This window comes from Vulpes vulpes, chromosome X (genome assembly GCF_048418805.1).
Source record: "Vulpes vulpes isolate BD-2025 chromosome X, VulVul3, whole genome shotgun sequence".
Taxonomy (NCBI): Eukaryota; Metazoa; Chordata; class Mammalia; order Carnivora; family Canidae; genus Vulpes; species Vulpes vulpes.
In genome coordinates this window covers 119,249,434-119,272,020 of record NC_132796.1, presented here as the reverse complement: position 1 = coordinate 119,272,020, position 22,587 = coordinate 119,249,434, and the positions used below count along the sequence as shown (strand labels likewise).

The window sequence follows — 22,587 nt, the reverse complement described above, 5'->3', positions numbered from 1 at the left end:
TTCTCCTACTTTTTCCACGAAGGAAGAGAAGGAGGGGTTCTCTCTACCCCTTCCCAATCAAATGTGTCATTTTGGGTCCTCCAGAAAGCCAAAATGGTGTTAGAAGTGCAAAACATTTACTGATAAAGATAAAGGGGAGAGGGCACATGAGACAGCAGGAACAGCCTTAGAATCATAGTGAAGGTCTCACACCTGTGGAAGAAAAGGGAGATGTAAAAAGGACTGGAAGAAAGAACCTGAGACTGTGGTGATACTTAGAGAAAGTGTTTCTGGCCCAACTGGGAGATCTGGTGCAAAGACAAATTCATTCCTGAAGTGGACACAAGCCCTACCTTCACAAGAGAAAGAGTGGCCTCAACATGTACTTTTTTTTTTAGAGAGAGAGAGAAAGCACCCACTCATGGGGTGGAAGGAGGGGCAGAGAGAGAGGGGGGGGAGAGAATGTCAAGCAGGTTCCATGCCCAGGGGAAAGTCAGAGTGGGGATCAATCCCACAACCCAAGATCATGACCTGAGCCAAAATCAGTATCAGAGAGGGTGACAGAACATGAGAGACACCTAACTCTGGGAAACGAACAAGGGGTAGTGGAAGGGGAGGTGGGCAGGGGGTGGGGGTGAGTGGGTGACAGGCACTGAGGGGGGCACTTGGCGAGATGAGCACTAGGTGATATGCTATATATTGGCAAATTGAACTCCAATAATAATTTTAAAAAGGAGTCCAAGGCTTAACCCACTGAGCCCCCTGCGTTCCCCCAACATTTGCTTATTTTTTCAAAGGTTTTATTTATCCATCTTATAAAGAGAGTGCAAGAAGATGGGGGGAGGGGAACAGAGGGGGAGGGAGAGAGAATCTCAAGCAAACTCCACGCTGAGCACAGAGCCCCACTGGGGGCTCAATTCTACCACCAGGAGATCCCAACCTGAGGTTAAACCAAGAGCCCAATACTTAACAAAATGAGCCACCCAGGCATCCTGCAACATCTGCTTTTATGTTTCATTGTTTCAGTACCTAAGGCACTGGAACTACGAGTTGGTGAAGTTTGGGGTACTAAGTATAGAGTCATTCAGACTGGAAAAACAAATGGAGATATGATGGGTACCCCCCCCCCCCATATCCTTCAGAATTTAAGAGCAGCTCTAATCTCCACGATCCCTCTTGTGACACTGTTTTTTTTTTTTAATTTTTTTTATTTATCTATGATAGTCATACAGAGAGAGAGAGGCAGAGACACAGGCGGAGGGAGAAGCAGGCTCCATGCACCGGGAGCCCGACGTGGGATTCGATCCCGGGTCTCCAGGATCGCGCCCTGGGCCAAAGGCAGGCGCCAAACCGCTGCGCCACCCAGGGATCCCTGTGACACTGTTTGTAATTCACTTTCTTGCCTGTCTCTGTAGGGCGGGGAGGAGCAGTAGCATAGACTTTCACATGGCTTTTAACAATGTTATGGTTTCTCAAAACAAAAATAGCACCCCACCACCACCATTAAACTTGCTTTGGATATCGAGACTGATGACACAACAAGAGGCCGAAAAGGGGGTTCATTACTTACATAATTGAGGAGCCCCTTTCGGCTCCTAGCGGCACCCAGCTCGCTCCCTCTCTCCCGCCTCCGCCGGGACTGCGGCGATGGTCCACACAGGGTGAGAGGGGCCTGCTGCAACCCCACGGTCGCTGGCACCACCACAGCTCACCAGGCCAGCGGGGTTCAGGGCAGCCAGAGCCCCAGGCAGCCCCAGACGGACGGTCCGGCCCATTTATGATCCTCGCGCGCCATCTAGCGGCCAGAACCAGCACGGCAGCAGGAGAAGCTACACCGAGGCTGTTCTAGTCCCGGGCGGCCATTTCGCTTGAGGAAGGTCGCATTTCCCGATAGGCACTGCGATCTGAGCTCCGCGGTGCAGGAAATGGCGGTAGGCGCAGGCGCAACACAAGCTTCAGCGAGCGAGCCCCCGCCGCGCAGGCGCGAAGAATATTCAGCGCGCTCACCCTGCCGCGCAGGCGCACAGAAGACGGTGTCGTGCGCAAATCAGGAGCGCCTGCGCGAAAATCAAGGTGTTTTCGCTCTCCTCCCCAGACCCTTGGAAGACTGGTGGAATCTCACCCTTTTTTCTTCCCAGTCGAGAATCTAATGTTCATCCAGTTTCTTGAAGCCTCTATCACAATAGTTGCAGAGACTGAATATATATGACAAACTGAGGAGCTATTAAATATATACCCAGGACTCCATCCTGCATATCCTTTGTCCTTCATTCAGGGTCTTACCCACTTATTTCCAAGACGTTCAGTTTATGCCCTACAGGCCTAGCGAGCCATTCTGCTCACACAACAGACTTCTGACTGACAAAATGCAGCTTGCACAATCCTTCTGCGTGGTGACAAATCTTGCAAATTAGGCAACCCACATCACCTCTTGAACCTTGCCGTGACTATATGTGAAAGCCAACTCGGTAACAGGCAACTGTTGGCCCCACTCCGACTTCAGTAGACCATTCCCTCGATGAGCCACAGCCAAGACAAGACCTAGCTGAAACATTCAATGAAATTTATTGAAGAGAAAATGTACTGCAACTATTAAAGACAAGGAATGACAACAGAGAGAGGAACGTCTAACTGTCACTAGAGCCCATAGGTCACGGCCCTCCTCCTCTCAGGGACCTCCGTGTCCCCCACCACCACGGTCGTCCTGCCATAGTCTCTGACATACACGGGGGGCCCTTCTTCCACTTGGAACTGCTCACCCGTAGCTGGGGCGGCCTCCCACGCCTCGGCCTCGCGGATGAGCCGCAGCATCCCCAGGAAGCCGGGTGGTCTCCTCTCCAGCCGCATCCTCTTCAGCTTGTTCTGGAGCATCTCGTTGGAGCGAGCCCGCATCAGCACCTGCCTGGCGCGAGCCTGGTCGGCGACGGTGGGATGGATGGCCCCCTTCTCCAGGGCCGACTGCAGCAGGCCTTCCAGGCGCATCACGTAGGCAAACAGAGTCTCCTGGGGCCGCTGGGCGCACGTCAGGAACTTCAGCCGCGCGGTCACGCAGGGATCCTTGTCTCCGAACACCTGCACCATTGCGGCCAGGCAATCCTGCGCGAGCATGTTGGGATTTTCGGCCAGGAGGCCGCACATGAACTCGAGCGCGAGGCCCCCCAAGCTTTCCATCAGCCACCGCCTCCTCTCCCCTTCTGGCACGTGGCGCCACACGAACAGCATGTCGTTGGCGTGCTCCAGCCAGACCTCAAAGGACTCTTGCTCTGGATCTTCCATCCCGGAGAAGGTTCTCAATTCCCCATAGGCCGCGTCTTCTGGCACAGGCTGCCAAGCCTGGCCCCACTGCTGGATCCAGGATCCTCCCTCATCTACGGCTCCTGCAGCTCCTTCCTCCCCTGCAGTGCCCGCCTCCCCTGCTGCTCCTGCCATACTCACAGATCCCGGCACACCTGCGATTCCTGTGTCACCTGCGGCTCCCTCCTCATCAGACACTGCCCCTTCATCTTCTGCCACACCGGCAGCTCCTGCCTCACCGGCAACTCCTGCCTCACCGGCAACTCCTGCCACACCGGCAGCTCCCGCCTCACCGGCAGCTCCTGCCTCACCTCCTGTTCCTGCCACACCTGCAGCTCCCTCTTCACCGAGTACTCCCCCATCTTCTCCTACCAAACTCACAGCTCCTGCATCTTCAGCTCCCTCATCTAACACTATCCCTTCATCTTCAATTCCTGCCTCACCTACAGCTCCTGCCTCGCCTACAGCTCCTTCCACACCTGCAGCTTCTTCCTTCCTTTCACATCCTTTATCACCTGCGGCTCCCACCTCACCTGCTGCTCCTGCCTCACTTGCAGCTCCCACTTCACCTATGGCTTCTTCCTCACCTGCAGCTCCTGCCTCACCTGCAGCTCCTGCCTCACCTGCAGCTTCCTCACCTCCACGCCCTTCCTTACTTGCACCTCCTGCCACACCTGCAGCTCCTGCCTCACCTGTAGCTCCTTCCTCTCCTTCACGCCTGTCCTCACTTGCAGCTCCTGCGACACCTGCAGCCCTTTCTTTACCTACAGCTCCTGCCTCACCTGCCTGGCCAGACCTTGCTTGCCTCTGGTGCTGGGCAGGGAAATTGGGTCTATCGTGTGACTCTAAATCAGGAGCCTGGGGCAGAAAGACCACAAGCCAGGGTCCTCCCTTGCCTGCTGTTTGTCGGGGGATCAAACTTCGGTTTAAATACTGAGCAAACGGGATCCCTGGGTGGCGCAGCGGTTTGGCGCCTGCCTTTGGCCCAGGGCGCTATCCTGGAGACCCGGGATCGAATCCCATGTCGGGCTCCCGGTGCATGGAGCCTGCTTCTCCCTCTGCTTCTCCCTCTGCCTGTGTCTCTGCCTCTCTCTCTCTCTCTCTCTCTCTCTCTCTCTCTGTGACTATCATGAATAAAAATTAAAAAAAAAATACTGAGCAAACTCCACTAAGGCAACCCTGGATCTGAGCTCCTTTCTGAACACTTTGCCCAGCACTTGGTATCTGCCCAGGGGCCACAGGGCAGTCTTTGCAGCATTCTGGAATTCCTCTTCCTCACAGTCATCCGGGATGCCCAGGATGAGCAGGAGATGGTGCGTGCTTTCACTTGCACCACTCATGCAGCATTGCCAGTGCCATCATGAATACCTGGCGGGGGAGAGAGCCCGATTGGACAGGGATGCGCACACTGCCGCAGCCTCTGCAGTGGTGGCCTGTGGATGCAAAGAGGATAGAGGGACATTGGTGCCAGACAGCCCACCCTACCACCCCCCACAGCGACCTGGATCTCCTCCCTGGCCAGTTCACACCCTCCATGACCTGGCTTAGAACCCCCACCATGCACCCCTCACCTCTGCAGTGAGGAGACCTCCTTTTGCCTTGGCCAACACACATGATCTGGCCTACGTCCAAGATCTGGCCACTGCAGCCAGAACCCCACCCACCATCATCTGCAGCCCTGCAGCCAGGAACCCTCCCTTCCTGATCCCCGCAGCTGGGAGCCATCCCGCCCACTCTTACCTAGCACCTGATCCAGAGTGACCCTGGTCTGCCCAAACAACCTTGAAACTGGCCCCTCACCCTCCACATCCTGAGTCAGAGCCCCGCCCTCTCCCACCAGCACCTGCCCCTCTGCAGCTGGAGCCTCCCTCCGCAGCCAGGAGCCCTTCCCAGGTCCCATCCGAGTAAAGGCCTCGGTCTCCTGCTCACTGTCTCTGACTCTGCAGGTGCTGCCTAGTGTGAAAACACTGCCTGCGGGCTGCGGGGCGACTCTGGGGCCTACTTCAAAGCCCTGGAGTGAAAGAATCACAAGAACACACCTCAGCTCTGCAGTCCGGGGCTGCACAGTCCAAAGGGTCTCCCAAGTCCTCGGTGCTAAGGCCACGTGGGCTTCCAGTACTCCCAGAAGCCCCAAGTAGATGAAGGAGAAAGATCTCAGCATCTCTGTGTGGGGCAAACGTATGGATCAGGAGATCATGGGAGGAGGCATCAGTGTTTCCATGGCAATAAGACCTGCTCGGTATGACAAAGCTTCCAAAAGCAACAGGTATACCTATTGGCCGTCCAGCTACAAAATGGGAGTCCATGGGTGCCTCGGTGGCTCAGCCAGTTAAGCATCTGCCTTCAGGTCAGATCATGGTCCCAGAGTCCTAGGATAGAGTCCCACATCAGGCTCCCTGCTCAGCATGGAGTCTAGTCTGCTTTCTGCCCCTTCCCCTGCTTGTGCATTCCATTTCCCTAATTCTCTTTCAAATAAATAAAATATTTTTAAAAAAAGAGAGTCGGGATCCCTGGGTGGCGCAGCGGTTTGGCGCCTGCCTTTGGCCCAGGGCGCGATCCTGGAGACCCGGGATCGAATCCCACATCAGGCTCCCGGTGCATGGAGCCTGCTTCTCCCTCCGCCTGTGTCTCTGCCTCTCTCTCTCTCTCTCTCTGTGACTATCATAAAAAAAAATTAAAAAAAAAAGAGAGAGTCCATGGTTAGCTGGGTGCCAATGTCCCTAGTGCCACTCTACATTCACAAGTCAACCCCATCATGCCGGAAATGTCAGTATCTGACACAGGATAGCTGTTTCTAACTCAAAGGCCTAATTACAACTGCTTATGTTACAAAACCAGCCCTCATTTCTTGGGAAGGGGCTGCAGTGGAGATTGTGAGGTTTGGGATCAAGCAAAGTTGGATTCACCTAGCAGCTGGATGGCCTTGCACAAATTACTGAGCATTTCTGTCCATAATCTGTAAATTGGATTATAAACGCTCTTCTTGCAGCATAGTCATGGAGCTTTACCTCCCACTGGACACATGGTAAACTTTCAGTAATGGCCACAAGGACACAGGAATAAGAAGGATGTGATGAGGCAAGCACTGGTGTGAGTGTTGGAGGCTGGTTGTCGCAGCTAGCTCAGTGGTTCCAAGTCTGAGCCCTGAGGAAAAAGGGTAATATTGGAACTGTTTTCCTGAGAAACACAAAAATTGATTAAGGTGACAGAGTGTGACTCTCTGCTTTTACAGACACCTCCCACTCTCCCACCCCCCCTCTACTAGAAACATTAATTTGATATATTACTTATATAACTATGTATTTTTTAAAGACCTATTGGGAGAATCCATAGATTGGGACAACTAGATATGCATTTGGGGTTTCTACAGATTTCACTCTGTCTATACAGGCCCCATAGTCATGACCAGATCTTTATCCCAGCAATTATTTAAGTCCATGACTAGCCCAGTCCTCTCAGTTCCAAGCCAATTCTCACAGGGAGGATAATAGCCACTGGTATGTGTTTGTCTTTCTCCAGAATTTAGTTAGTTTAGACCTTATTACATCCAAAACTCTCAAGAATCCTTTAAAAATGTGTAACTTTCTTTTAATATCTGATTTTTTGTAGTTGTTACAGTGGGATTAATGATCTGTCATGATCTACATTCTAACCAGAAGCCAGAACAAGCTTATTCCAGACTGTGAAAAAGGTACTTACTGCTCTTGAGACATTTTATTTTTATTTTTAAAAATATTTTATTTATTTATTCTTGAGATACACAGAGAGAGGCAGAGACACAGGCAGAGGGAGAAGCAGGCTCCATGCAGGAAGCCCGATGCAGGACTCAATCCTGGGTCTCCAGGATCACACCCTGGGCCGAAGGCAGATACTCAACCGCTGAGCCACCCAGGTGTCCCTCTTGAGACATTTTAAATAATATCTCTTCTAACACTAGAACTACTTAAGATAGTTGGGGTATCCAGCATGCATGACTTTTTGACACAGAGGGAAGGTGATCTTAATGGATATATAATATACCTGAGGTCCATTCCTGTTGAACTAAGAGTATTAGTAATAGGAGCTTCCTTTTGCTCCCTAGCTATGCTAGTAACAGGTAGACATAAATATGCACCAGATTTATCAATGGAAAAAATATCCATTGACAATTTTTCTGAGATTCATATTAATTTATCACTTAGATGAATGTTAAAAGTCTTCCCTTTTCCATCCCACCCTTCTTATTCTCAGACTTCTCAATTTTTTATGTAGAATGATAGAACAATGACACATTGTAAAGCCAGACTTGGGAACCTGATGTTAGTTCACTATACAAGGTGAAATTGAGTGTTCAATTAACAAATGACTGCTTTCTCTTAAAGCAAAAATGAATTTTGTATCCATATTTATTATCTTAATTGTTCACGGTATTTCTATCAGTCTCTCCTGGATATACTGCATGATTGAACAGCATTACTGCAAGGTACTTATATTCACAAAAAAGGATTTTGTGTTCTGTCCTAGGATCATTTGGGGGAACGTTCTGTGGTGCCATCACAGCTTATATGGAATGCTTTGAGATTGAATATGGGGAAAAATAACAAAAACAACAGAAAGGAATAGGAAAAATAGTGGATAGCAATATAATAACAAGAATAAGTAGATGGTGGGAGCTCAGTATAGTGATATGTATACTCACAGATTACACATGCCAAATAGTATATATAAGCTTCCTAGAGCTAGGAATTCACACCAGCCTCCCAAGAGGAAATGCCTCATGACTGTCCTTTGGGGGTATAAGAAGGCAGCTCATTTTGGTGCTGATGTTGCCTCTGTTGAGACTACTGACAAAAGTGCAGCTCCCCCTGGCTGAGTAAGGCAGAGACATTCCTCCAGACCCCAGACTGCCCTAAGAACATCTGCCATTGTCCCCCACTGGCAGCTGCCATTAGCACATAGAGTGTGCTGCCTAGAGAACAGAAGAATTAAAACCCTTTCTTGATAGTGTTCTTTAATGCACAGAATAAAGTTTGATTAAGTCCAGTTTATCTATTTTTTCCTTGGTTGCTTGTGCTTTTGGTGTCAGTTCTAAGGAACCATTGCCCAATCCAAGGTCACAAAGATTTGTCTGTGTTTTTTTCTGTTTTATAGTTTTAGGACTTACACTGAGGTGTTTGATACATTCTGAGTTAATTTTTGTATAACAGATGAGATAGGAGTTCAAATTAATTATTTTACATGTGGATATCCAGTTGTCTCAGTACCATTTGTTGAAAATACTGTTATTTCTTCGTGGAAGGTCTTGGCACCCTTGTCATAATCAATTGACCATAGATGAATAGCTTTATTTATGTACTCTAAATTCTATTCATATGTCTACCCTTATGCTAATACTATACAATCTTGATGACTGTAGATTTCTATTAAGTTTAGAAGTCAGGAACTGTTGAGAACTCTTTGTTCTTATTTTTCTGTTTTTAAAGCTTTTATTTATTTATTCATGAGAGACAAATAAAGAGAGGCAGAAACACAGGCAGGGAGCAGGACTCGATCCTGGGACCCTGGGATCAAACCCTGAGCCAAAGGCAGACGTTCAACCACTGAGCCACCCAGGTGCCCCTGTTCTTACTTTTCAAGATTATTTTAACTATTACAGGCCCCTTGAAGTTCCATATAAACTTTAAGATTGGCTTCCCCATTTCTGAAAAAAAGCCATTTGGATTTTTATAAGGAATGCATTCAGTCTTTGGATCAATTTGGAGAATACTGTCAATGATATTAAGTCTTTTATGAGCACAGGATGTATTTCCACTTATGCAGGTCTTTAACTTCTTTCAACAATGTTTTATAGATTTCAGAGTTCAGATCTTTCACTTCTTTGATTAAATTTATTACTAAGTTTTTTATTCTTTTGGATACTATTGTAGATGGAAGTGTTTCCTTCAGTTCATTTCCATATTGTTTATTGCTAGTTTATAGAAATGTAACTGATTTTTATATATTTATCTTGTAGCCTACAACTTTGCTGAACTCATATATGAACTCCATTAGTTTCCTTATGTATTCCTTAAGGTTGTCTATATGCAAGATTATGTATTAACAAGTAGAAATGGTTTCATTTCTTCCTTTCCAATCTGGATACATTTTACTTCATTTTATGTCTAATTTCCATGGATAGGGCCTGCAGAGCAATACTGAATGGAAGTGATAAGAACAAACATCCTTGCCTTGTTGCTGATATTGGAGAAAAAGGTTTTCACCATTAAAGTGAAATATGCTGTGGGTTTTTCCTAGAAGTTCCGAAACAAAAGCAAAAATGAATTATTGGGACTTCATCAAGATAAGAACCTTCCGCACAGCAAAAGAAACAGTCAACAAAACTCAACGACAACCTACAGAATGGGAGAAGATATTTGCAAATGACCTATCAGATAAAGGGCTAGTATCCAAGATCTATAAAGAGCTTATTATACTCAACACCCAAGAAGCAAACAATCCAATGATGAAATGGGCAAGAGACATGAACGGAAATTTCACAGAGGAAGACATAGACATGGTCAACAAGCACGTGAGAAAATGCTCTGCATCACTGGCCGTCAGGGAAATATAAATCAAAACCACAATGAGATACCACCTCACACCAGTGAGAATGGGGAAATCAACAAGACCGGAAACAACAAATGTTGGAGAGGATGTGGAGAAAAGGGAACCCTCTTGCACTGTTGGTGGGAATGTGAACTGGTGCAGCCACTCTGGAACACTGTGTGGAGGTTCCTCAAAGAGTTAAAAATAGATCTGCCCTATGACCCAGCAATTGCACTGCTGGGGATTTACCCCAAAGATACAGATGCAGTGAAACGCCGGGATACCTGCACCCCGATGTTTACAGCAGCAATGTCCACAATAGCCAAACTGTGGAAGGAGCCTCGGTGTCCATCGAAAGATGAAAGGATAAAGAAAATGTGGTCTATGTATACGATGGAATATTACTCAGCCTAATATTACTTAGAAACGACAAATATCCACCATTTGCTTCGACGTGGATGGAACTGGAGGGTATTATGCTGAATGAAATAAGTCAATCAGAGTAGGACAAACATGATATGTTCTCATTCATTTGGGGAATATAAAAAATAGTGAAAGGGAATAAAGGGGAAAGGAGAGAAAATGAGTGGGAAATATCAGAGAGGGTGACAGAACATGAGAGACTCCTAACTCTGGGAAATGAACAAGGGGTGGTGGAAGAGGAGGTGGGCGGGGGGTTGGGGGACTGGGTGACGGGCACCGAGGTGGGCACTTGATGGGATGAGCACTAGGTGTTATGCTATATGTTGGCAAATTGAACTCCAATAAAAAGAAATTTTAAAAAAAGAAGATGTGGTCTATATATACAACGGAATATTCCTCAGCCATTAGAAACAACAAATACCCACCATTTTCTTCAACGTGGATGGAACTGGAGGGTATTATGCTGAGTGAAATAAGTCAATCAGAGAAGGACAAACATTATATGGTCTCATTCATTTGGGGAATATAAAAATTAGTGAAGGGGAATAAAGGGAAAGGAGGGAAAATGAGTGAAAATATCAGTGAGGGTGACAAAACATGAGAGACACCTAACTCTGGGAAATGAACAAGGGGTAGTGGAAGGGGAAGTGGGTGGGGGGTTTGGGGTGACTGGGTGATGGGCACTGAGGGGGGCACTTGGTGGGATGAGCACTGGGTATTATGCTATATGTTGGCAAACTGAACTCCAATAAAAAAAATTTTTTTTAAATCAAACTTTTCTTTGGCTGGGCCTGGGAAAGTGCTACCTGAAAAACACTTTCAGTTTTCAGTACCACATGCTTTCTTTCAAGTGCTGCAAAACTGGTGGTTTGACTTGGGCCAAACCCTCTGGCTCCATGTCCTCAGTGGTTGCTATACCCCAGTGTTTTGCTGACATCTACCATGCTCTGGCTGTTGTCTTTCAGGAAGCAGTGCAGTCTATTGATAAATTCGTCATCAGGGTTCCAGGGTTTTACTTCCTCTTCCCAGGCACCTCCATTTCCTGGTATTTGAGCATCATAGTGTAATTGACAGAGTCAGCAAATTCAATGAAGACTGCCTTAGCATTTTCCTCCTTCCTGAACCTCTGAGCAGGAGAAAACATGAGACTATTGCATTCTGCACCCTGGGGCTATACAGGCCCAGGGCACCTGGCACCTCCTTTGCCAGGGCAAAGGCTAAAGAAAGGAAATTTGGAGTTCCCCTTCCTCATAAAATGCCTGACAGATGAGAAAGATGGCTGGAGCTCTCCACAATGCAATGGGTGTGGAAAGTGTGTGACAAGGTGCAGTGTTGCCATGGCTACTGAGAACACATGGACCGTGGATTTCTATCACAAAGTGGTATCATATGGTGAAGTTAAGACCATTGAGAAGCAACAGGTGATGTCACTGGCCTCTAACCAGTGAAGTGTCCTAGTAACCGGGTTGTGAGGGAGGGAGGAGAGATGGGGAATGGGCAGCAAGGATCTAGTGCTGAAAAAACAAGAGCTTATGGTTCAATTGTGTGAAGGCAGAAAAAGGACCTAGAAAGGGTCTAAAGTGTCACACTGCAAGAGATAGACAATTCTTACCCTAGGGGGTGACCTGCCCTGCAGAGAATGTAAATCTTGTCACGCAGCCCCTCCCCTCCTTTGCCAGAGCACAGAAGCCCCTCCCAACATAGGCTCACTTCAGTGTCTCACTTCTAAGGCCCCACTGGCAGTGCAGATTCTGGGATTCCACCAGCACTCAACATGTAATCTGCCCTTTAGTTCTATCCTCAAGAAGGCAGTTTCTGGCCTTGGGGTGAGTACTAATCCACTGGATCTGTCAAAAGTAAAGCAGAAATATCTTGCTATTGTTGTGCCTCACATGCCCCTGCTCAGGCTATACCAATTCTGAGTCTGCAGAGGTGTCCACAACTACTCTGGTGCATGGATACATGAAACTGCTAAACAAGGATCCACTGCTAGAGGAGAAGCAATCCTGCAGTAAGACTATTGCCACACACCACAAAACTGTGACCCCACTGCCAATTCTCACCCCTTTCCATGCCTCACCCCTGCCTTCAAGTACCACCCCCACCGAAACTCAACTTCTGGCCCAAGGGCCCCTACCAAGCACCACCACTTTACAAGCCCTGCCCTATGTGAAGTCGTTTGCACCCACCCAGACCCCATCCCCACCTAAGTGCAAGTCCTGAAGCCAAAGCTGGTGGGGTACCAGACCTGATCTAATGGGATACCACTTCCAGGGGAAACTTACAGCCACCAATCCCTGGGATGCCAGGGAAGATGGCAAGGGTCATTGGTGGGTATCCTCTGGTTGCTCTCTGTGCCCCAGGTCCTATGCCATACCTGATGGAGATGTGTCCAAGACAGAGAACCTGAGCACCAACCACAGCCACCATGTGTCTCTCCTCACTTCTGCCATAGTGCAGACTGGGCTGGGAGCTGGTGGTGGCAGGAAGATGTTCTTGGGTGACAAACCCCCTATGGAGCTGTGCATGGCCTGCTCCCAGCTGCTCTCTTAGAAGTATGGCACATACCTACCTCCTCAAAAGGGGGCTTTTCTTCCTGCCTCCTGCCCCTGTCCCTGTTATGCCTGGAATGACTGTTTGATTCAAACTGAGGGGCAGCTTACATTAAAGAACTGGATCTAGTGTGGCTTTGGATTTGCTCAAAGGGGACCAGCAGACCCATCATGTGCCATGCCAGGCCTAGCAGCCATTGCAGTTCCTGTTGCATGTATCTCTTCTCCCACTGGACAGAAGCCATGCTGTGACAGTCAGCAGTTGCTCTCCCCATTTGAATATTCCAGCTATCATTGCTCCTGGGTACAAAAGTAAAGCCCCACTGGGTTGGCAATAAAGGAAAGCTCTTAGCCCTGTTTATTTTTTATTGTGCTGTATTCTAGGGGATGATGGCAAAAATACAGCTGCTTCCTATATTTCACAGGGTTCATGCCCTCTTCACCAAGAGACAGAAAACTATCAAAAGATTGCATTTTGCCATTATTGTCTTGACTTATTGACCAAGGATTTCTCACCTGGTACCCAAACTCCTTCTGGCTCTTTTATGAAGTACGCTTTTTTCCTTATAGGGAAGACGGAATATTCACCCTGAGACCCACAGGATCCTAAAACACGATTTGGGAAAAGAACATGGGTAGGGCACAGGCAGCATACTGGAAGGTGTGCACAAATCTTGATAAAAATGCTGGTCTGAGTTAGGAGGACTGGAGTGAACTGAGATTTTGCATTTTGCAGTAACTATCGCTTTCAGTACCAAGGTTCTGAAGCCTGTAATTACTTCAGAACCAGAACTTCTGGGGCTTTGCTGACAGAACAGATTTCCTTTGTTTTATTTGGTATTCAAAAGAATAGACTTTTCTATAATGTTTTAACAAAAAATATTTAAAGAAAACAAAATATTGATTCAAAGGTTACCAGGCAAGATATTTGTAGACATTGGGCACCCCAGGTGGCTCAGTGGTTTAGCGCCGCCTTCAGCCCAGGGCCTGATCCTGGAGACTGGGGATCGAGTCCCACTTCGGGCTCCCTGCATGGAGCCTGCTTCTCCCTCTGCCTGTGTCTGTACCTCTCTCTCTCTCTCTCTGTGTCTCTCATGAATAAATAAATAAATAAAATCTTTAAAATATATATATATATTTGCAGACATCACCTCATTCCCTGTAACTGCAGGTGTTTCCTATGTCTGAGAAGGGGAACACAGACCTCAACAAACCTTAACACACTATTGAGAATCTACTGAATCAATCTCCTTCCACTGCCAAGAAAAAGCTGCTACCTGGTATTGTCAGAGAGTCACAGACCCCAGTTGGGACATTTTACCTCAGGGTTCTCATAACACCAGTTCACTGTGACTATGCAGTTACCACTCAGCTGCCGTTATTACTAGTATCACAAGGTATCTCAAACCCATAGCATGGAAAGAGGTTTTCTGGCTCTGTGATCCTGGAAAACAGCAAAAATTAAGAAATACCCCTGAAAACTTACAATGTTGTATTACTTTTAGGTGTAAAACACAATGATTTGCTGTTTGTATATAGTGCAATATGATCCCAATAAAGCAAGTTAACAGCCATTACTACACTTAGTTACACATTTTTTCCTTGTAAGAATTTTTAAGATCTCCCAGCACCTTTCAAAAACACAATATGGTATTAACTATAGTCGCCATGCTGTGCATTACATCCCCAGGAGCTATTTATATGTATGTTTTTGTATATAGGTATGCATATGTAATATTTCCTGCTCCTGATGGTACTGACAAATTAAATTATAAAATCTCTTTGAGGAACTTGGTTTAGAGATAATTAAGTGTTTTTATAATTGAATACTCTTAACATTCTCAGGAATTAATAAAACAGAACTTTGAAAAACTTTAACAACAGTTAACTATGTTTCATATGTAGTAGTCAGTCCTAAATATGGTTTCCAAGATCTTGGGATAACCTATAACCCCAGACTTATGCTAAATTAAGTATGTAAAGTATGTATAATGTGTTTTTGTTAAGAAAAAAGAGTCATTTTACCCTACCATTCTGACTGGTTTCAGAATGGGAAAGATGGAAATGTAGGGTGACACCTGAATGGGTATGAAAAGTAGAATGTTCACAGAAAAGAAATTTTACTTCTAGTGGTCAAAGCTGGCTAAAGTTTCATAGGTTTATTTATGATATTTTTAAAATGAGCTCTAATATTAAACAGTACACTGATGCAAAACTAGTATTTTATTTTCTCTGTTAAAATTGAAATCTGTTCTTACGTTATTGGTCTGCTTTTAATAAGAGTTGGTAAAAGTTTTTCTTTACTTTTTGAATAATCCGCCTAAAAAGCAAAGCTTCTGTCTTATCAGAATGATTTTCTTTGCCTCATGTAGATTTTAATATTCTTAATTACTTGAGAAGTCTTCTTAATAACCTTTACAGATTTATTTATTTAAGGGAGCAGCAGTGGGTGAGGGAGACAGGCAAAGGAGGCAGAGAGAGTCTTACGCAGACTCCATGCTGAGCATGGAGCCTGACTCAGGGCTCTATCTCATGACGCTGAGCTCACCACCTGACCTGAAACAAACAGTGGGACACTTAACTGACTCTGCCATTCAGGCGCCCTGAGAAGTCTTCTTACTTTTATTTATTTATTTTTTAAGACTTTATTTATTCATGAGACACACACACAGAGAGAGAGAGAGAGAGAGAGAGAGGCAGAGACACAGGCAGAGGGAGAAGCAGGCTCCATGCAGGGAGGCCGATGGGGGACTCGATCCCGGGACTCCAGGATCACGCCCTGGGCCAAAGGCAGGCGCCAAACCGTTGAGCCACCCAGGGATCCCAGTCTTCTCACTTTTGAATAAAAACTAAACAAAACAAAACTAAGGTTCTTTATAATGTATCACCTCCTATATTTACTTAAATATTTTGCCACTTTGGTTAGATAGCCAGGTTATGTTTCTCAACTACCCATGGTATTATTTAACCAAGTGTTTAAATTTCCTGGCAACTTTGAACTTTTGCCATCTTAAACTCAAATCCTAAGTGATATATATTCTTGATTTCAAGCTTTCTTTCGGTTTTCCCAGAGTGACCCTGGAAAATCACAGAGGATCTTTCACCTTATAAAAACAGATATGTGAGAGACAATTAGATTTATTTGATACACTGAGTTGCATCAGAAGCTTTGTCAAATCAGAAGAGATGTCTAATCTTCCCTAGGTTAAATTTGCATAGGTAAGATATTATTAATATATATTTAAATGGGTAGGAAATATCAGAAAGGGAGACAGAACATAAAGACTCCTAACTCTGGGAAACGAACTAGGGGTGGTGGAAGGGGAGGAGGGCAGGGGGTGGGGGTGAATGGGTGACGGGCACTGAGGGGGGCACTTGACGGGATGAGCACTGGGTGTTATTCTGTATGTTGGCAAATTGAGCACCAATAAAAAATAAATTAATTATTATTTTTTTAAAAAACCTTGTTCTGAGCAGGTAAAGAAAAACAAATATATATATATATATATATATTTCAGAAATTGTATGAAGTTCCTAGAGATTTGCAAAGCCCTTGCTATCTGTGATATATCCTGGTGCTGCTTTGTACAATATTAAACAATAGTATAGTGTTATCAGTCATCATTTTAGTAATCTTTTAAAATGTTGCATGCCCCAGAAACAACCATATTTCCCTCTCAATTGCATTATTTCTGTAATGAACCCTCATCAGATCTTTAACCATTGCCATGTTAAGTTTTTTGTCATACACAGTTTTTTGTTTTACGCTGAGTTTTCCGTGAAAGCACTTGCTATTAGCTACAAGCCAGAATGCCTCATATGCAAGAAAAAGGGACTTTCTCAAACCCCCATGGAAAAGACTATGGCAGGTGCTCTTAGACATGGGTTTCTGATGGCATGGCTTAAATAACTTTGAGATCCTACCACTAAACTGAGCCATAATTTCCAGAACTCTAATGAAGAAACTGCTGGGTTTATGAAACTGCTAACCCAAGACTGAGCAGGAGAAGAACTGATTACATAGGACTGAATGAATTCATGAAAGATGATTATGGATTTTTTATGGAATATTGCTGATTCTTCAATGTTCTATTTTCTAGCTATAAGGACCTTCTTTGTCATTTCTTTTAAGCTATCTACAACTTGTAACGATTCAAAACTATACTTTTAGAAACAGAAATGAAATACTTATCTTTTCTTCCCTGCCCTATCCCTCCAGAATTTGAGAATTCTTTTTATGCATTTTGTGGCAATACAGTTTTTTGCCTGGATTCAACAAGAACCTGCCCTCCTTGTTAATAGGATGTAATTGGAAACACTGATTATATAACCAGGGCTTTGACTAAAATGTTGTATTTGAGAATGATGCTGATAGAAATAAGATATGACCTGATAATTTTGAGTAACTAAGGTTGAGTTTATGAAACCAATGCTTTAAAAACTCTCTTGGGAAAAATAGTCTGGTGCCTGGCCTACAGAGTTCCCAGCCTTACAAATGAATAAGGAAGCTCACTTCCTGGCATGTCCAGGATCCTGAGGGTATTTGAAGGACGTCAAAAATTTGCCAAAATGTCTTCTTAACACTGGGCCCTACCCATGAATGCTGCTTGCAACCCCAGGAATTCCTGTGAAGAAAGTATTTAAAAACAGAGCATAGTGAGGAGGGCCTGGAATATGGGTCTTTCACAAAAGAGATGGTGTGGTAGAAAACATTCATAGGCAGAGTGTATGTTGCAGAGGCCATTCATGTAGAAGAAATTTAGGTGGAGATAGCATTAATAAGGAAGCCCATCAGGAAAGCAGTGCCAGTCTTTCTCAAGCAGGGGGGGCTTGAGAACGGGGAATCAGTGGCTTACACAATCAATAGAAGGCTGAAGCAGCAAAGATCAAGGAGGCTGCCCTTGGAACATAAGGGAAAAACCCCAATGATTCCAGCTGCCTAAAGGACTGTCATGGGTGATCCGAGGACATTTTCCACGTGTACCCTATTTTTGACATCCCATAGTGTCCATTGGTGCTGCCAGAAAATAAGGGCTTCCAAATCTGGAATAAGTACTTCTCAGAGTACTCGAGTACCTGGAGAACTGAGCCCAGAAGCACTCTAATGATGGATTCTGTGATGCGTATTTCTCAGGATTCTCCCTTATATTGAGGAGAGTAAGTACAAAGAGGCAAGCATGCTGCCTAGTTGCTAAAGCCAATCCAGCATGGCCCACCTCTGACCACTCATCACCCATAATACTCTTCTATCTATATTTTTCTCACAAATGATCAGTAGCAACACTATGCTTCTGTTTAACATAATGTATGCATCCTTCGTATAGGTGACTATGCCCTTATCTTCTCCAAGAAGGGGTGTCAAAAATCCCATTAGACACACTCTCATTATCTGGGGGATGTATGTTCCTTTTCTGGTTCTGTCACAATTACATTTTGATATGCTGTAGTCCACAGACTAAGTTATAAGATTAAGCACCATCCACACAATTTACATGATGATTAACAAATGAGAGAAGGGAAAATTGGGCTAGTAGATTCAAATTTAAAACAAAGCAAAACAAAATATGCATAGCTTCTATAACTTTTACTTCTGCAGCTAATCATGAGGTTATAGTCAGTATTTATAACTTCCTTCCTCAAGCAGTATTTCAAGTTCCCTATGACCTCATTCGTTCCCTATGACCATGGTGGTTGTGATTATCTACCTGGTGGGAGGATAAAAACCTTTGTTCCTGACCAATCTCAGTGCTTAGTGGTCCTGCCTGCATGAGTTACTGTAGTTTTCCATTAACTTATATTATTGGACAAGGGAGCACTAAGAGATACTCTGAGAGGATCAATATCCTAGGTTGCAGACATGGTCCTTCCTGCCCCCACTGTGTAGCAGCAACCCTATTTCCCCTTGATAATGAGGAGCAATCAACGAGCCAGTAACTCTCTTTGTTGGTTCAGTGGTATGAGAGGCCCCAAATTTCCAGGTGGCAGTGTCAACTTCCAATTCAATGGAACCAGTGTTGGTTCCCCGTGAAACTTTTCCTTCCTTGGGACCTTCACAGGGAGATGATATTGTGCAAAGAAGCATCACTAGAAGAATGTGTTACATGGACACCACATAAGGGTCCATGGATGGGGTGCAGATCTATGGGGTTGGAGCAGGAGGAATACAGACTAAGTACTGGGGTCAATCTGCTGGTGGAAACTTAGTATGCAAAGTGATTTTTCAAAATAACACTATTGCATTTTTTTGTGTCATATATTGTCATATACTGTCTGTGTCATATAATGTCACCAAAAGAGAGTCCTAGAAACATCTTGTTAGGAGCTACTGCTGTAGTCCTTGTCTTCTAAAGTAGTAAAATCTCTTCTTTTCCCAATTGTACTCAAGTAAGCAAAATGGTGACTGAGGTTGGGGTGAAAAGTAGCTCCAGGGACACTAGTTCAATAGCTAAGGAACATTGGGTTCCAAGGTCTCTGCTCAGTAGTGGAAGGATTTCTCTAGCATGTCTGCTATCTTTGGACTAACTTTTTGATTACATTTTTTTTGTCCCTGGGCTGGATCAAGACACAGATAGCATGCAAACCGTAGTTTGGATACAAAACTCAGAAGCATGGATCACTTGACAGGCAGTATGACAATTCAACAGGATTCTGTAGCACTGGCCTTAATAAGCAAGATGAAAGTCTTGACTATTGATGCACATCTGGAGGATGGATGAATGTGTGTGTGCGAGTATCTTTGAGAGGAGTGTTTGAGAGATACATATTTAGAATTACTGTCAAAGAAGAGTTGATGGGTGCAGGGGTGTTTAAGTTGAAGGGAGAACCCCATAAGTATCTTCATCTACTTTAGGGATTGGCATATAGGAGAGGGATGATGTATTACCAGTGGGCAATAAAGGGAAACAGATTTTAACTCAACTGAAGAATGCATTTTCTGAAACTGGACCTGTCCAGAGACAGAACAAGTTTGTACAGGGCTGAGCTGGTCATTGCAAGTGTGCAATAAGGACTAGATGGCCATTTGTCTGCAGTGGTAATGAAGGGGAGGATGGACCCAAAAGAATAAAATATTTTTATTAAGATTTGACCTGTCTAGAATTCCACACATCCTGTGCATGCATGATTTCTACATTTTGCTATTTTTTTTCTTTTTAGATTTGATACTTCTTAAAGTATTTATTAGCTTTTGTAAACAATGGCTTCAGGCAATAGGAGAAAATAAATTACATAGCCAAATACACCAACTAATTATACTTAAAAAAAAAAAGGAAACCTTAACATTGACAACATTGACACATGCAATATCTCAACATTTATTATAATTGTGTACATTAATCTGGGTTAAGCAAATGCGATTAAAACACTAGACAATTAAAAAGAAGCAAAAGTATAATGCAACCACCTCTCTTAAGTCTGGAGAATTCTGTGCCTTTTTAGCATGAAAGGTTGTTCTGAATAGAAATCAATATTGATCTTACAAGCTATCAATTTCTTGCATATTGGTTCAAAAACTCCGTTAAAGGCAGAGTGTGTATATTAAAGGTGGAGAAGTCAGCCTATCTTGGACGTCTTTACTCTGTACCCACCAACTGGGTATATACTGACTCAGGGTCAGAACCTCCCATACTAAAGAGCAGCGTTTCTTTCCCTTTTACTCATTCATTTAGCACCTATGTATCAGTGCCTCCCAAGTGACAAGTCCTTTGCTGTAGACAAGGAATACCAGCTCACATTTAGTGTTGGTACATGACATATTGTACCACTCTCCCCCTCCAGAGCAAATCTAATGCACATCTATGCAAATAAATGCAGTGTTCCTCTCTGATCATTTGGTAGGAAGACAAGTCCACTAGCCAATGTGCATAGGACTCAACCTGGAGAGAGATGGAGACACTTTCTAATTAAATCAATAGAAGAGACCCTCATTTTTCATCAGAAAAACATCTCAGGTTGTTTTCCTCTCAAGGACCTTACACAGTGATGCTGGTCCCAAAGGCAGAGGAGCTTAGTTGAACCTGAACAGAGTATTAGCTTATTGCAGGATGGGCCTGCAATCTCTTTAGACTGCCAACAGGTTTCTGTGTTCCAAGTACTTGGGACCGCAGCAGTTGCTGCTATCTTGGGACAGTCTGTAGTGAACAATAAGTTCCTGAAGGACCTGGGCTCAGATCAGCTAGCTTACTGAAACTTTCCCTGGGTTGACAAGCTCTTCTTTGGGAAGGTCTGTGAGTCAAATCTCTACTCAGCAGAGAAATCTGAGTTCAGAAGAGCATCTTAGTTCAGAATTGTTCTCATGGAAAGGGGAGGAGAGGGAAGGCGGGCAGTTGGCATTTGTGGTACTTAATGGGGAGACCTAGGATGCCCAGAGGAGGGGAATGATTTCCTACTTTCCTCTCTTTCTAAGAGTATTCCTCAGGGGACACCTGAGGAGGGCAGTGTTACCTATTAAAATGAGGTAACCTCTACACAGTGCTTGGTACACAGTCAGTGCTAAATCAATGCTTGGTGTTGTGGTTACTGTTACTGAACAGAACATGGGTTCTGGAGAGAGACAGCAATGGTTCCACACAATGCAATGACCATCTTCTGAGCCTCAATATCTTCTTTGGTAAATTGGGGACAAGAATACCCTCTGCCTAAGATTAGTATGAAGATTAATGCCACCACTCTGTGATAATGCCTGATATGTAGTAAGGCCTTAAGAAATATTAGCTGCTTTTCTCCCTTCTGAATCCTGCTAGAGTCTATGCACCCTAAAACTTACTTTAGAAGATTTCTGTGTAATTATTAGGAATTGAGGGAAAAGGTATTAATCCGCAATCAAGATTCAGACACAGATGTCCCTTTGGTCAGTGGCCTCCTAAGAATTTAAACTTAATTGTATAGATTTTCTAATACATGCCCACATGCCTGCAGGAAAAAAAAAATGTCTCAATTATAGTGAAAAGTGAGGAGAAGATAATTAAAATCTGATATAATTAAATCAAAAGCAACTAACTACTTTTAAATGTGTATGGAAAGTTAAATATATATTCATATATATATATATATATTTCAAATAGATAAGCCAAATATTAGCCTATGCCAATCACTAGCATTCAATGTCTGCAATTCACCCACCGGACATCATCAAAAGTCTTCAACTTGGCCCCTCAGAAGCTTTAGGGAATCTCTTGCTTTCAATTCCCAAAGGTACACTTAGAGCTGTGGCCTAGAATGTGGGTTTGCTCTTTGTCCCAAAAGTCAGGACACACTGAAACCCACACTCCTGCCTATCATTCCAGGCCACCTAAACTCATCAGGAGGCCAAGCTGTCTTAGGAAAGCTAAGATTAAATTTTTGTTCAATCCTTTTTTTTTCTTGGGCCTGAAATAAGATCATGGACATAAAGTGCTTTCTAAGCTATAAAAAGCTACACACACAAGTAATTATCATAGCATCATTAAGATACTCTACTGGATGTAAGCAGTTCAACTTGAGAGGGGAAAAACATGAAGAAATCAAATGGGGAGAGAAAAGAGTGAGGGAAGAAGAGCCAGCAACTTGGGGCAACTGGGGACAGCCAAACTTGTCCAGGAGTCATCAGCTTCTTCTCAGCCTGGAAGAGCTAAAAGAAAATAGTAGTAGCCATGAGATTGGAAATACAGATCCAATCCAATAACCAGTCAGAGGTTCTTGGGGTGGTTGATGTCTCCAAGCATTAGGAGTAATAGTCCAGGTTAATATGTCTTCTAGAGAGAATGCAGAACAGGCTTGTAGCTGGTGGATAGCCTGA

At 44.5% G+C, this 22,587-nt stretch overlaps 2 protein-coding genes across 9 annotated transcripts in view; both read right to left on the bottom strand.

Annotated features, from left to right (window-relative positions):
* Window positions 1-2,525: 2,525 nt before the first annotated feature.
* On the bottom strand, window positions 2,526-4,613 carry LOC140596138 (paraneoplastic antigen Ma6E-like). The gene is made up of 2 exons (XM_072743531.1): window positions 4,491-4,613; window positions 2,526-4,251 (listed from the first exon to the last, which is right to left on the bottom strand). The coding sequence occupies exons 1-2, from the start codon at window positions 4,611-4,613 to the stop codon at window positions 2,617-2,619; spliced, it is 1,758 nt and encodes a 585-aa protein (XP_072599632.1). The 3' UTR covers window positions 2,526-2,616.
* Window positions 4,614-20,101: 15,488 nt separating this feature from the next.
* ZNF185 (zinc finger protein 185 with LIM domain) overlaps window positions 20,102-22,587 on the bottom strand; it is a 76,829-nt gene continuing 74,343 nt past the window's right edge. For 6 of the 8 annotated variants that reach the window (XM_072744470.1, XM_072744465.1, XM_072744468.1 and 3 more), the window contains one exon: window positions 20,102-22,419. The gene's annotated coding sequence lies outside the window, so the exon portion shown is untranslated. The remainder of the gene's footprint in view (window positions 22,420-22,587) is intronic. The other 2 variants (XM_072744472.1, XM_072744467.1) reach the window with 2 other exon arrangements.